General features: G+C 39.1%; 1 protein-coding gene across 3 annotated transcripts in view; it reads left to right on the top strand.

Moving 5' to 3' along the window:
- The window catches only part of XPNPEP3 (X-prolyl aminopeptidase 3), a 63,308-nt gene that overhangs the window by 14,971 nt on the left and 34,526 nt on the right, over nucleotides 1-13,811 (top strand). For all 3 annotated transcript variants that reach the window (XM_067010310.1, XM_059081089.2, XM_067010311.1), the window contains 2 exons: nucleotides 7,600-8,007; nucleotides 10,267-10,469. In XM_067010310.1, the coding sequence (XP_066866411.1) occupies nucleotides 7,600-8,007; nucleotides 10,267-10,469 (611 nt within the window). The remainder of the gene's footprint in view (nucleotides 1-7,599; nucleotides 8,008-10,266; nucleotides 10,470-13,811) is intronic.

The following is a 13,811-nucleotide window of genomic DNA, read 5'->3' on the forward strand; positions in this document are numbered from 1 at the left end:
ATATAGTGCTAACTGTTCTAAGTATTTCATTAACTTATTAAATCCTCCTGACAACTTTGTGAAGTGGATGTTATTATTATCTCCACTTTACAGTTGAGGACACAGGCACAGAACAGTTTTGTAGCTCTCCCAAGTCACTCAGTAGGTTGTTAAGCCAGAATTCCAACTCAACAAAAGTCTGAGTCCACACTTAACCACAAAACAGCACATAACACCCATGCTAAAGAATACTATATGGGAGGTTTTTTTAAGTCTTTTTTTTTTGCTATAATATTTTTGGTAAGAAGAAATTCAAGTGAGAGAAGTATTGGTGTAAAAGTTATTTCAGCTTTAGAGAGTGGTATAGTCATCCCTTGGTATCCTTAGGGGATTGGTTCCAGGTCCCTCTCAGATGCCAAAATCTGCGGATGCTTAAGTCCCTTACATAAAATGGCATAGTATATGACTGCAATCCATGCACATCCTCCCATATACTATAAACCATCTCTAGATTACTTATAATACCTAATACAATGTAAATGCTATGTAAATAGCTGCTCATGCACAGCAAATTGAAGTTTTGCATTTTAAGACTTTCTGGAATTTTTTTTCCAAATATTTTTGATCTGTGGTTGGTTGAATCCCCAGACGCAGAACCTATGGATATGGAGGGCCAGCTGTACTTTTTTTTTTTAAATGTGGTAAAATTTACATTAGGTGAATTGCACAGATCTTAAATATGCAATTCAGTGAGTTTTGACAAAGGTACACCAATATAACCCATACCCCATTCAAGATATAGAGCATTTTCATCACCCCAGAAAGTCCCCTCATACCCTTCTAGCCAGTCCCCACCTCCATGCTTAACCACTGCTCTAGTTTCTATCAACATGATTGTTTTGCCTGTTCTTGAGTTTTGTGTAAGTGGAATCATACAGTATGAACCCTTTCTGTCTGGCTTGTTTTGCTCAGTATATGCAAATAAAATCCATTGAGAGTATTTTTAAATTATTTATTTGATCATTTCATTTTTTCAGAGAGGTCTGTGTTTTACTTTATAAAGAAAATGTTTATTAGCTTTTTCTTTACCCCCATTTTCCAACTATATAGTAATAGATCATTTTATGCACTACTTCCTTATATACAATAAAAACTACCTAAGGGGTTCCCTGGTGGCGCAGTGGTTGAGAGTCTGCCTGCCGATGCAGGGGACACCGGTTCGTGCCCAGGTCTGGGAGCATCCCACATGCCGTGGAGTGGCTGGGCCCGTGAGCCATGGCCGCTGAGCCTAAGAGCCCGTGCTCCCCAATGGGAGAGGCCACAGCAGTGAGAGGCCCTCCTGCCGCAAAAAAAAAAAAAACAAAACAAAACACCTACCTAATGTTAAACAATTCAACGACACGTTAAAATCCTAACCTAGTTAGTTTCAGGAAATAATTGAAATACATACCTAGATTGTAGCAAAGACTTGCATCTTTCCATCCATTTTCAGTCTTCATAAAACTTTTCCTTTCTGGGTTTTCTGCCTGGCTGATAAAATATGAAGAACATTTTTCTTACTTTCTTGAGAGGCCCAATCCTAGATGTCCTGGAAGAGCTTTTCTTCTTGGCTGCACAGTCTCAGGATTGATTGTGAGACTTTGCTATTTACAGAGTCCAGATTGTGACATCTAGGCATTTGATTGATTAAATAACTTGTTAGAGTAGCCCTTCTATCCTTAATTGACTCCACATGATAGAATACTGACTTTGCTTCTTAATAGTTTACAATTTGACAAAGTTACCAGAATGTCTATTCAGATACAGTTTCATCTGAAGAAAGTCAGCCTAGATTGACTATAATGGTTAGTTCTGTGATCAAAGGCCATAACAACTGCCAGGTTTACCTCTAGGGTTGAAGTTCATTGCTTTATCACACTTTTTTTCCCTCCTTCGGTTGATAAGGTGTGTTTTTCCTTGGATAATTTTTCTGTTGTGATGAAGAATTCTTTGGAATTTCAGAAGTTTGGAAGCATATAGTTAATGGTCACTCTGTAGTGTTTACAATTAGTAAGCTTGGGAAAATGTAGTCAGTGTTTTAAATAAATATTTCTCATATAGTCATTTGTATGAAATTAGATTCAGCAACGAGGAATGCTTTGAAGGGCGAAAAAGATGGTTTTGCAATCCTGCTTTGATTTTTTTTTTTTTTTTTTTTTTTTTTTTTTTTTTTTCCTTTGCGGTATGCGGGCCTCTCACTGCCGTGGCCTCTCCCGCTGCGGAGCACAGGCTCCGGACGCGCAGGCCCAGCGGCCATGGCTCACGGGCTCAGCTGCTCTGCGGCATGTGGGATCTTCCCGGACCAGGGCACGAACCCGTGTCTCCTGCATCGGCAGGCGGATTCTCAACCACTGCGCCACCAGGGAAGCCCTCCTGCTTTGATTTTTAAATAATTTTATCTTTTTTTCAGAAGTTACTTCCTAATATACATATATGTATACTCTGTTATTAATGAAAATGAGAGATAACACAAAGTTTTTTAAAAAACAATGGACTGATTTTTTAAGTTTAGTTTTATTACATCGACCATAGCTGGGAAATGACCAAAAGCAAAGCACAGGTTAGGGACCAAGTAAAATGACTAAAAGGAAAAGTTGGATAATCTACCAATTATAACCAGCCTCTGCTGTTAGAAAAGAGTATTTGCTGCTTGGGTAAATTAGGAAATTTCCAATATTGAGTAACAGTGTCAGACTTAACATGAATAATTATCAGGGAGATAAATAGTTAAGCTGTTCTTGGGCTCTGGTACAAAGTTCGATATTCTGCCCTAGAGCCCTAGGGGACTCTTAGCCAACTCAATCCTCAGAGAAAGAAATGTGATGTGAGCCTTTCTAGGACCAACTCTGTTGCTTTGCCTGGCCTATAAGGCCCTCTCTTATTTATCTCTTTTGTTTCTTACCAATTTCATTAATAAAAATGTAAATTTTTCTATTGTAGGTAAATAAAAGTTAAATAAAAAATTATTAATGCGATACAACTACAGAATTTTCTGGAGAGATAAACTATGCATAGGTAAAACAACTAGACAGTTCCAAAGTAGTCATAAACAGCTGAGTTGCATGTACTGAACATGAGTACTAAGAAAACTGGAAGGACTGTGATCCACTAATTTCTCTCCTGGGACTGTCCCACAGAAATAAAGCAACAGTACATAGGGCATTTAAAAGTACCCTATATATATAAGTACAAAGATGTTCATTATTGCAGCAAAAAGCTGAAAATAATATGAATGCCCACCAGTATGGAAATGGATCAGGAAGTTATGATACATTCCCCCAAGAAATAATATGGAGACATCAAGCAGAATGAGTTGAAGCTATGCTAAATGAGTTGGTGGGAGGGACTCCTATGAGGTATTGTTGTGTTAGAAAGGCAACATAAACACAAGACTGTGTGGTATCCCATTTTTGTAAAACACTAGTGACTCAAAAAACCGTAAATGCAGGTATATGTGTATGTGATTATATGAGTATTGAGAAAAATAAGAAAGGATACATACTAAACTACAAATATGGGGGTGGTTCTAATGTGGGTAGAAGGAGGGAAGGGGAGTGAGGTCTCAAACAATGAAGAAATGGGGGAAAAGTGTTTAACTGTTGAAAGAGTATGATATGATTACACTTATACACAACTATAAGATGTGTATATGAAAATGAAATAGTTGACTTTAAAAAACATGTAATTCGGGCTTCCCTGGTGGCGCGGTGGTTGAGAGTCCGCCTGCCGATGCGGGGGACGCGGGTTCGTGCCCCTGTCCGGGAGGATCCCGCGTGCCGCGGAGCGGCTGGGCCCGTGAGCCGTGGCCACTGAGCCTGCGCGTCCGGAGCCTGCGCTCCGCAGCGGGAGAGGCCACAACAGTGAGAGGCCCGCATACCGCAAAAAAAAAAAAAAAAAAACCATGTAATTCAAAGGAACAGATCAACATGATCTGGGCTAATCAAGAAAGCCTTTTGAACCAGAAGGGTCTAAAAACAAACATATATTGAGCTCCAAGTCTTGAGTGGAATTGCTTTGGAGGGAGAAGAAATTTTAGAAAGGGGACACATTATAAGCAAGCTAACAGGTTGGACTTAAGTAAGGTATAGAAGGAATTAATTTCAGAATAATTGGGGGAATGATAAGAAAAAAGTTGGCCAAGTCACCAAAGACCACATCTTGTGTGATTTCATTTATATGAAATCTGTACTATAGACAAACCCAGAGAGGCAGAAAATAGATTAGTGGTTGTCAAGGGCTGGATTGGATTCGGAGGAAACAGGGACTGACTATTGATTGGCTTGGGATTTCTTTTTGGAGTGATGAAATATTCTAAAATTGTTTAGGGTAATGGTTGCACAAATCTGTGAGTATACCAAAAATCATTGAATTGTACACTTGTAAGTGGGCAAATTGTATGGTATGAAAATATCTCAGTAAAGCTGTTACCAAAAAAAGTTGGCCAGATAAGTTGGAGTCACCTGGTAGAGAACATTAAAATGTTACATTTAAATGTAAATGTTAAAGTGGCTTAAGAGTATGAATTTGATCTGACAGATGATAAAGAACCATTGTAGGTTATGAGTATGGAGTGGACTGTCCATGGTTTCCCTTTTTTAACCTCATTTTCTCTTTATTTGGGACTTTAATTATAAGAGTATATACTCATTGAAACAGAATTCAAATAATAAATCATGTTAAATAGAAAATTTCAGTTTATGTCACTCTCCATAGGTTACCACTATAAAAATTCTGATTCTTTTCTAAGTTCTTTTTTCTCTCTCCTTTGTTTTTCTTAAACATAATGAGAACATATTGTCCATCTTCTTATTTAACTTTCTTACACAGCGTTGTTTCATGGCTATCTTCCCATACTTGCATGTGGAGACTGGCTACCACATGGAATAATAATGGTTCCCCACATCATAGAGTCATTGTAAAGATAAAATAAGTTGATACATGTAAATAATTAGAATAGTACAGACACGTAGTAAGCGTTCAATAAGCATCAGATGTTATTTTACTATTATTGGTTTTTGTTTTTGTTTTTGTTTTGCGGTACGCGGGCCTCTCACTGTTGTGTTCTCTCCCGTTGCGGAGCGCAGGCTCCAGACATGCAGGCTCAGCGGCCATGGCTCATGGGCCCAGCCGCTCCGCGGCATGTGGTATCTTCCCAGACCAGGGCACGAACCCGTGTCCCCCGCATCGGCAGGTGGACTCAACCACTGCGCCACCAGGGAAGCCCTATTATTATTGTCAAGTGTAGGCTTAAGGATACAGCTTTTGTGAGTAATTGTTTTAGTAGTTCTTTTGTTTGGGAACCTAAAGTGAAAGCAGGCATAATTTCCATTTCAGAAGTGAAGCATTCACCCAGTCATCACTGGGCTAGCAGCCAGGCAGTCTGCTAGGTACTAGTATTAAGAACTAACACATATTACAATAGCCGGGACATGGAAGCAACCTAATTGTCCATCAATAGATGAATGGATAAAGATGTGGCACATATATACAATGGAATGTTACTCAGCCATAAAAAGAAACGGAATTGAGTTATTTGCAGTGAGGTGGATGGACCTAGAGACTGTCATACAGAGTGAAGTCAGAAAGAGAAAAACAAATACCGTATGCTAACACATATATGGAATCTAAAAACAAAAAGGTTCTGAAGAACCTAGGGGCAGGACAGGAATAAAGACGCAGACGTAGAGAATGGACTTGAGGACACAGAGAGGGGGAAGGGTAAGCTGGGACGAAGTGAGAGAGTAGCATTGACATATATACACTACCAAATGTAAAATAGATAGCCAGTGGGAAGCATCTACATAGCTCAGGGAGATCAGCTCAGTGCTTTGTGTCCCCCTAGAGGGGTGGGATAGGGAGGGTGGGAGGGAGACGCAAGAGGGAGGGGATATGGGTATATATGTATACAAATAGCTGATTCACTTTGTTACACAGCAGCAACTAACAACATTGTAAAGCAGTTATACTCCAATAAAGATGTTAAAAAAATAAATAAAAAATAAATAAAAGGAGAAAAAGCTAAAAAAAAAGAACTAACACGTAACACTTCAGAACAAAGTTTATTTTTTTATATATATATTTGTTTATTTATTTAGTTTTGGCTGCATTGGGTCTTAGTTGTGGCACACAGGATCTTCTTTGCGGCATGCAGGCTTCTCTCTAGTTGTGGTGCGAGGGCTTCTCTCTAGTGTGGCGTATGGGCTCTGTAATTGTGGTGCACGGGCTCAGTAGTTGAAGCTTATGGGCTTAGTTGCCCCATGGCATGTGGGATCTTAGTTTCCCAACCAGGGATCGAACCCACATCCCCTGCATTGGGAGGCAGGTTCTTAACCACTGGACCACCAGGGAGGTCCCACAGGGGTTCTTAATATGGGTTTTTTGCGTGCGCTTACAGGAATCTGAGACTCTTGAAATTGTATGTCAAAAGTTTGTATTTGGGCTTCCCTGGTGGCACAGTGGTTAAGAATTTGCCTGCCGATGCAGGGGACACTGGTTCGAGCCCTGGTCCAGGAAGATCCTACTTGCTGCAGAGCAACTAAGCCCGTGTATCGCAACTACTGAAACCCGTGCGCCTAGAGCCCCTGCTCCGCAACAAGAGAAGCCACCACAATGAGAAGCCCGTGCACCACAACTAAGAGTAGCCCTGCCGCTCACCACAACTAGAGAAAGCCCGCATGCAGCAACGAAGACCCAACGCAGCCAAAAATAAAATAAATTTTTAAAAAAATGTGTGTGCCTGCATGCCATTTAGTAAACAGAATACATCCATAGCTTTCAAAATATTTTCTGGGATGTCTTCAAATCCTTAAGAACCACATGCTTTATCAAATTTGATTCTCATGACAGCCCCAAGAGGTGGATAATATTACTAGAGTTTTGAAGGATTCGAAGATGGTTCTGACCATCAAAGAGGTTATATATACCCAGCTCACTGTTAATACAAGGTAGAAAGTGAAAAGCCCTGTTAGAAAGATATTATTATGCCTTGGAAATTCAGAAGGAGAAATTTATTCTAGCTCTTGAAATTGGGGAAAGCGTTTTGGCCTTAAACTCTAAAAATACTATAGCTCATTTGACAATTATCAAATGCCTACTGTATTCCAGTTGTTATTCTAGGCCCTGGGAATATAACGTTGAGCAAACAGACAAAAATCGATGTCTTCGAGGAGCTTACGTTCTTTTGGGGAAGTCTTATGCAGAAAATGTGGTCCTTCTCCTTACCTTGTATATTGAAACTTAAGGGCAACTTGGATTATTTGCCTAACAATGCCTTCCATATAATAATGTTTAGTAAATATTTGATTGAATGAGTAAAAGAATGAACCAAAGAGCTGGAAGAGATCTTAAGTGGTCATGATCCCGGTTTTCAGGCAGGACCACATGTAATTATCATTTCTTCCAAATTTTTGCAATGGAATAGAAATTTGAAACCTGGGTTATCTCCTTAATTTGCCATGTGCTACGAGAAGATTGGGCATAAATTGAAGAAATGAACTTGGGTGTCTCCATCTAATATTAAGCTATCTTAAGTACTTCGGCACTATAGAAACGCAAAGCATCACTGTTATTTGTCATTTCTAGGGGAGGTGACACCAGGACTATCCCAGGTGGAATATGCACTTCGCAGACACAAACTAATATCTCTGATCCACAAGGAAGCACAAGAGCAGAGTGGTACAGACCACACAGTGGTACTGCTGTCCAACCCTACATACTATATGAGCAATGATATCCCCTATACTTTCCACCAAGACAACAATTTCCTGTACCTGTGTGGATTCCAAGAGCCTGATAGCATTCTGGTCCTTCAAAGCCTCCCCGGCAAGCAGTTACCAGCACACAAGGCCATACTTTTTGTGCCTCAGAGAGATCCCAGTCGAGAACTTTGGGATGGCCCCCGATCTGGTACTGATGGAGCAGTAGCTCTAACTGGAGTGGATGAAGCCTATACGCTGGAAGAATTTCAACATCTTGTACCAAAACTGAAAGGTAACAAATGGGAGCAGAAGTCAAATCATTGGCCAGATTGGGACCAAGACCTTCCTTGCCTGTTTAGACAAAGTTCTTCATTTCCTAAAATAATTATCATAGCAGCATTGCCCTGGGCACCATGAAAAGAATATAAATCTTTTCCACGAGACTTTAAAGATTTCATTTGTTCATTTGCTAAACCTTCATTGGATTATTCATTCACAGAGACTTTTAACTGTTCTAGTTTGAAATCCCAGACAGAGAATTTTAAAGTGGAGGATGAGCATGGGCTGCTTTTCAAGATTACTGACCAGTCTATTGACCTTTGATTACTACTTACCTTACTGCTTTTGCCAACTCTTCAAAAAAGGGCAGTATTCTCAAAGAATGATTTATTCATCACCAGCATCAGAATCACCTGGTGATGCATTGTAGAATTACAAATGCATAATAGATACTGGAAATGTAAGATCTGCAGCCCCCACTCCATACCTACTAAATCAGGATCTGCATTTTAACAACTCAGGTGGTTCATGTACACGGTTGAATTCATGCCCCTTGAAATAGTTACTTTCTCTACGCTTATTCTGGTGAAATTATGATTGCTCAGAATGTTTTGGGATTCCTTTTCTGGAACTTTTCAGAATGTACACTGCATTATAAACTATCCTTAGTGATTCTTACAAATCCACAGCTCTAGTAAGCATGTTATTTTTTGAAGTGTCCAAAAGTCACTTAGAGCCAAATTTGATAAATAAAAGATAGATGATCAAGTTGGAAAATAGTTGATTTTAGGCAAAATAATGTATGATCGTAAAATTTTAGTCTGATATTCTTGTAAGGTTTATAAACATTTCTGAAGTCAGTCTCTAAAAGAGAATTTCAAAATTGTTTCCAGTGATAATAGACTGAAAGTTTAAAAACGTAAAAAGGTTGGTATGTGATTTTATAAGCTGATAGCAGGTAGTCATGGTTGTTTTACTTTTTAAAAATTACAACAATTAAATTTCTATTGAAAATAAGATTAGAGTTTTACATGTAATCTACACTTAAAATCACTTTTATTTTTAAAGTGAAAATATTTAGCAGATTGTACCACTAATACATATCCGATCAAAATTTTTAGGATTTTTTCCCTCTTCGGTCCCAAAGTCCATTGTATGAAACATACAAACACACCTTCAGACTTAGATTGTCATGAATACTACTCATAGGTTTCTTTTTTATTATTACTGTTTTTTTTTTATTTATTTATTTATTTTTGGCTGTGTTGGGTCTTTGTTGCTGCACACGGGCTTTCTTTAGTTGCTTCGAGCGGGGGCTGCTCTTCGTTGCAGTGCGTGGGCTTCTCATCATGGAGGCTTCTCTTGTTGCGGAGCACGGGCTCTAGGCACACGAGCTCCAGTAGTTGTGGCACGTGGGCTCAGTAGTTGTGGCTCACGGGCTCTAGAGCACAGGCTCAGGAGTCGTGGCACACGGGCTTAGTTGCTTCACAGCATGTGGGATCTTCCCGGACCAGGGCTCAAACCTGTGTCCCCTGCATTGGCAGGTGGATTCTTAACCACTGTGCCACCAGGGAAGCCCCTACTCATAGATTTCTGTCAGAAAAAAAAGAAAGGAACAAATAGAGACCTGATGTAATTGGAAAAGATTTTCATAATGAGCCTCATCTCATATCTCAGGCAAAAATTGACTATTTCCTTGGGTCTCTAAAGTGAAATGGTGAACTCTGGTTGTCTGTAATGAGAATACATGGCAGATGGAAAAGGAAGGATTTCCTGGGTAAGTGTGGATTAGCATGTATTATCAACTATGAGAGCTCCTTTCACCAATACTGAGATTCTTTGTAAAGGATGGAACACTTTTCACCATAAGGTCATGCGCTGAGTACTTTTTTTCTGTCCTTTTGTGTTTAGTTCTTTAATGATGCCTCTGGCTCAGTTGTGTGGAGAACAATTGTCATAATTGTTCTTTAACAGTTAATAAATAATAAAACCAAAGCTTGAGTAAAGCTTTAGTCTCATCTATCATCTTTATTTAAAACACTGAAGTTTGAGGGCAGAAAAAGCTGTGTGTTCAGTCTCAGAGTATCTTGCTATTTTCAGGGAGTGGCCTTTCCAATGATTTACTATCCAATCCTTCAATTACTTTGGTCCTGAGAGTTTGTGTTCAACCCTTTAGAGTTCTATACTACATATTTTATAGTTTTGACTCTTGTTCAAGTCATTATGACAGGTGGTATTTCTTGTTGCTGTTTTATTTTAAATCTGTTTTAAGCTGAGACACATACACTGTGGTATGACTGGATGAGGCCCCCTCACATTCAGCTCCACTGTGACTACATGCAGCAGTTGGCAGAGGTCAAAGCCAGGAGCAAGAACAAGGTTCGGGCTGTGCAGCAGCTGGTACAGCATCTCAGGCTGATCAAATCTCCTGCAGAAATTGAACGAATGCACATTGCTGGGAAGCTGACATCACAGGTATGGCTCCTACTGAAAAAGTTCTTTCCAAATTAAAAAATCTCAGCTCTTAGGGTTCAGTGGGCACCTTGAGGTTATGTACCCACTGTAGTAATCTCATGGCACAAGGACATTTAGCTTCTGCTTCAATGTTTACTGAATGTGTCTAGAGACTTGCTCAGTACCTTGCAAGGCATATCAAATATCCCTCTTGTATCTTTTACCCATGATCTTAGTTGTTTCTCCTTGCAACAACATAAATTAATTCATTTTATTTCCTTTCCTTACCATATCTACAATAATAGCAGCAGTTAGAGTTTGTTAAAGAAGAATCGTAGGACCTAAAATGACAGTGCTTACAAATCTGCAGTTTATTACGGGAGAAGGGTACAGTATAGCAACAGCATTAATGTAAGAATACCTGTCACACCCAATGGCTGTCTCACAGCCAGGTCCAGAGAAGCTGGGTGTAGACTCCTATTGTCCTCCCTCAGTAAGGACCGGGCAAGATGCATTTTCTCTGTGGCTCAGGAACCACAGATGCATGTATAGAACACCTGGGAAACAGGGAGCCCCAGATAGAATCTCAGCTAGGGATTTTTGGGTTTTGGTCTCATTGACGTATTCCTGCTAGATAATAGAGCTCTCACAGAGACCAAGTATAAACCTTTAATCTCACTGTTACCAATACTGACAGGATGATACAAACTGTACTGACCTGAAATTTCTTGCAATACTTTTTTATTGTGGTGAAATAAATAAAAAAAATATATATATAAAATTTTACCATTTTAGCCATTTTAAGTGTACAGTTTGGTGTCATTAAATACTTTCATATTTTTGTACCATCACCATGACTGTACATCTCAAGAACTTTTTCGTGATTTCATGCTGAAACTGTGCCCAGTAGGGAGTAACTCCTCATTCCCCCTTCTTGTAGCCCCTAGTAACCACTGTTTGACTTTCTGTCTCTGAATTTGGCTACTCTAGGCAACTCATATAAGTGTAGTCATACAATATTTGTCCTTTTGTTTCTAACTATTTCACGTATCATAATGTCTTCAGGATTCATCCATGTTGTAGCATATTATTAGAATTTCCTTTTAAGACTAAATAATATTCCATTGTATGTATATACAGTGTTTTGTTACCCATTCACCCATTGAAGGTCATTTGGGTTGTTTGCATCTTTAAGCTGTTATGAATAATTCTGCTGTGAACGTTGCAGTAAAAGTATCTGGTTAAGACCTGACTTTCATTTATTTTGAATATATACCCAGAAGTGGAATTGCTGGATCAAATGTTAATTCTTTGTTTAATTTTTTGAGGAACCACCATACTGTGTTCAGCAATTCATAAGCGTTCTAATTTCTCCATATCTATGACATTCTGGGTTTTGTGGGGTTTTTTAATAATAGCAATCCTAATGGGTATGAAAGGGTATCTGTGTTTTTTTAATACAATTTTTAAAGGTATACTCCATTTACAGTTATTACAAAATATTAGCTATATTCCTAATATAGCTAATATCCTTGTAGCCTGTCTTACACCCAGTAATTTGTACCCCCTACTCCCCGATCCCTATATTGCCCCCTTCCCTCCCTCTCCCCACTAGTAACCACTAGTTTGTTCTCTGTATCTATGAATCTGCTTCTTTTTTGTTATATTCACTAATTTGCTGTATTTATTAGATTCCACATATAAGTGATATCATACAGTATTTGTCTTTGTCTGACTTATTTCAGTTAGCATAATTAATGCCTTCCATCCATGTTGCTGCAAATGGCAGAATTATTTCTTTTTTATGGCTGAGTTGATTGTGGTTTTGATTTGCAGTTCCCTAATGGTTAGTGATATTGAGCATCTTTTCATTTGCTTTATTGCCCTCACAACACTTTTAATCAGTATGTTTCATGCCGTGCCTTGACCAAAATAGTGCCATGCAGAAATTTAGCAAAACAGCTCAAGCTAATTCTAGGAATTAACAGTTCACACCCCCTGACTCATTGTCAAGGCTTTTTCTAATAAAATAAATCTTTAGTTTGATAAGTTACTTGCCTTACAGTGTCATACAATGAGATAGACAAAGTGCACATGCTGAATCCATTTACAATATCTACAAAATATGGGGTTGGGGTTGGTATAGATTTAAACAGACAGCTGAACCTTCCACTTACACTTTCTCATGTTTTTGTACTAACCGTACAGTTCTTTTTTTTTTTTTTTTTTTTTTTTTTTTTTGTGGTACGCAGGCCTCTCACTGTTGTGGCCTCTCCCGTTGCAGAGCACAGGCTCAGCGGCCATGGCTCACGGGCCCAGCTGCTCCACGGCATGTGGGATCTTCCCGGACTGGGGCACAAACCCGTGTCCCCTGCAAAGGCAGGCAGACTCTATGCCACCAGAGAAGCCCCATACAATTCTTCTGCTTCTCAGATATATAGCTATCTGTTCTTTTTGGCATATATTGTCTGAATTATTAAGAATCATAATCTTTCATTAATCAGCTGTAAGTATTCATCAGACCAGTTCTGCTGCATAGGGAATAAGATCCTGAGAAGGCTTTAACTCAGTCTCCCAACATATTAGATCACTATTAGTATCTACAGTGTTAATTTTACTTATGACTCCATATTATACCTTATCAATACCATTGTAGCTACAGATAAATCAGACAAAATAGTGGTGTTATCAATTTGTCCCTCCCAACCCAATCTACCTTTTCCCATATACCATGTATTATTCCTCAAAGGAGTATAAATCAGAGACCATATCTGTTTTTTCAGGATTCAGAACATCTCGAGTATATAGCCAGATTTCTTCTCTCAGGTTACTTGGTTTGACAGATACTGGTGCCAGTGAGAAGAGTCCTGCAACAGAACCCATTTATCTACCACAGGAAGCACTATAATATTTAAAGTTTGTCCAGTACTCACAAACTACACTATAGGGAAAGAATGGTTAGCCATCATTTGGGGTGCTGAAGCTGGTAAAGAGCACCTCAACAGGTTGCATCTTCTAGTTAATATTTTCCATAGACTACAGGGCCCAAAAGTCTCCCACAAATGCACACCCTGGATTTCTGCTATGGGAATTCCTGGCCATAGGGCTTGGGATGCCTTAGACTCCATTTGAATTAAGGTATCTATTAACCTAGCTTATATTAACACTTAAGTTTGTTCCCTTCTCATTGCCGGGTTGATTTGGGCATGTTGTCTTAGTGTATGCTGTAATTAAAAGATTCATTTTGTGAGCACTGTGTTATTACTTCAAGTATCTTGCCACTTTTGTCTTTACTCCTGGAATAGGATGCCTTCAAGGCACCCTATTCATGTTAGTAGATCTTTTTCATTTGTAGGTCTTCCC

The sequence above is a fragment of the Kogia breviceps genome, chromosome 12 (genome assembly GCF_026419965.1).
Source record: "Kogia breviceps isolate mKogBre1 chromosome 12, mKogBre1 haplotype 1, whole genome shotgun sequence".
NCBI classification, from domain to species: domain Eukaryota; kingdom Metazoa; phylum Chordata; class Mammalia; order Artiodactyla; family Physeteridae; genus Kogia; species Kogia breviceps.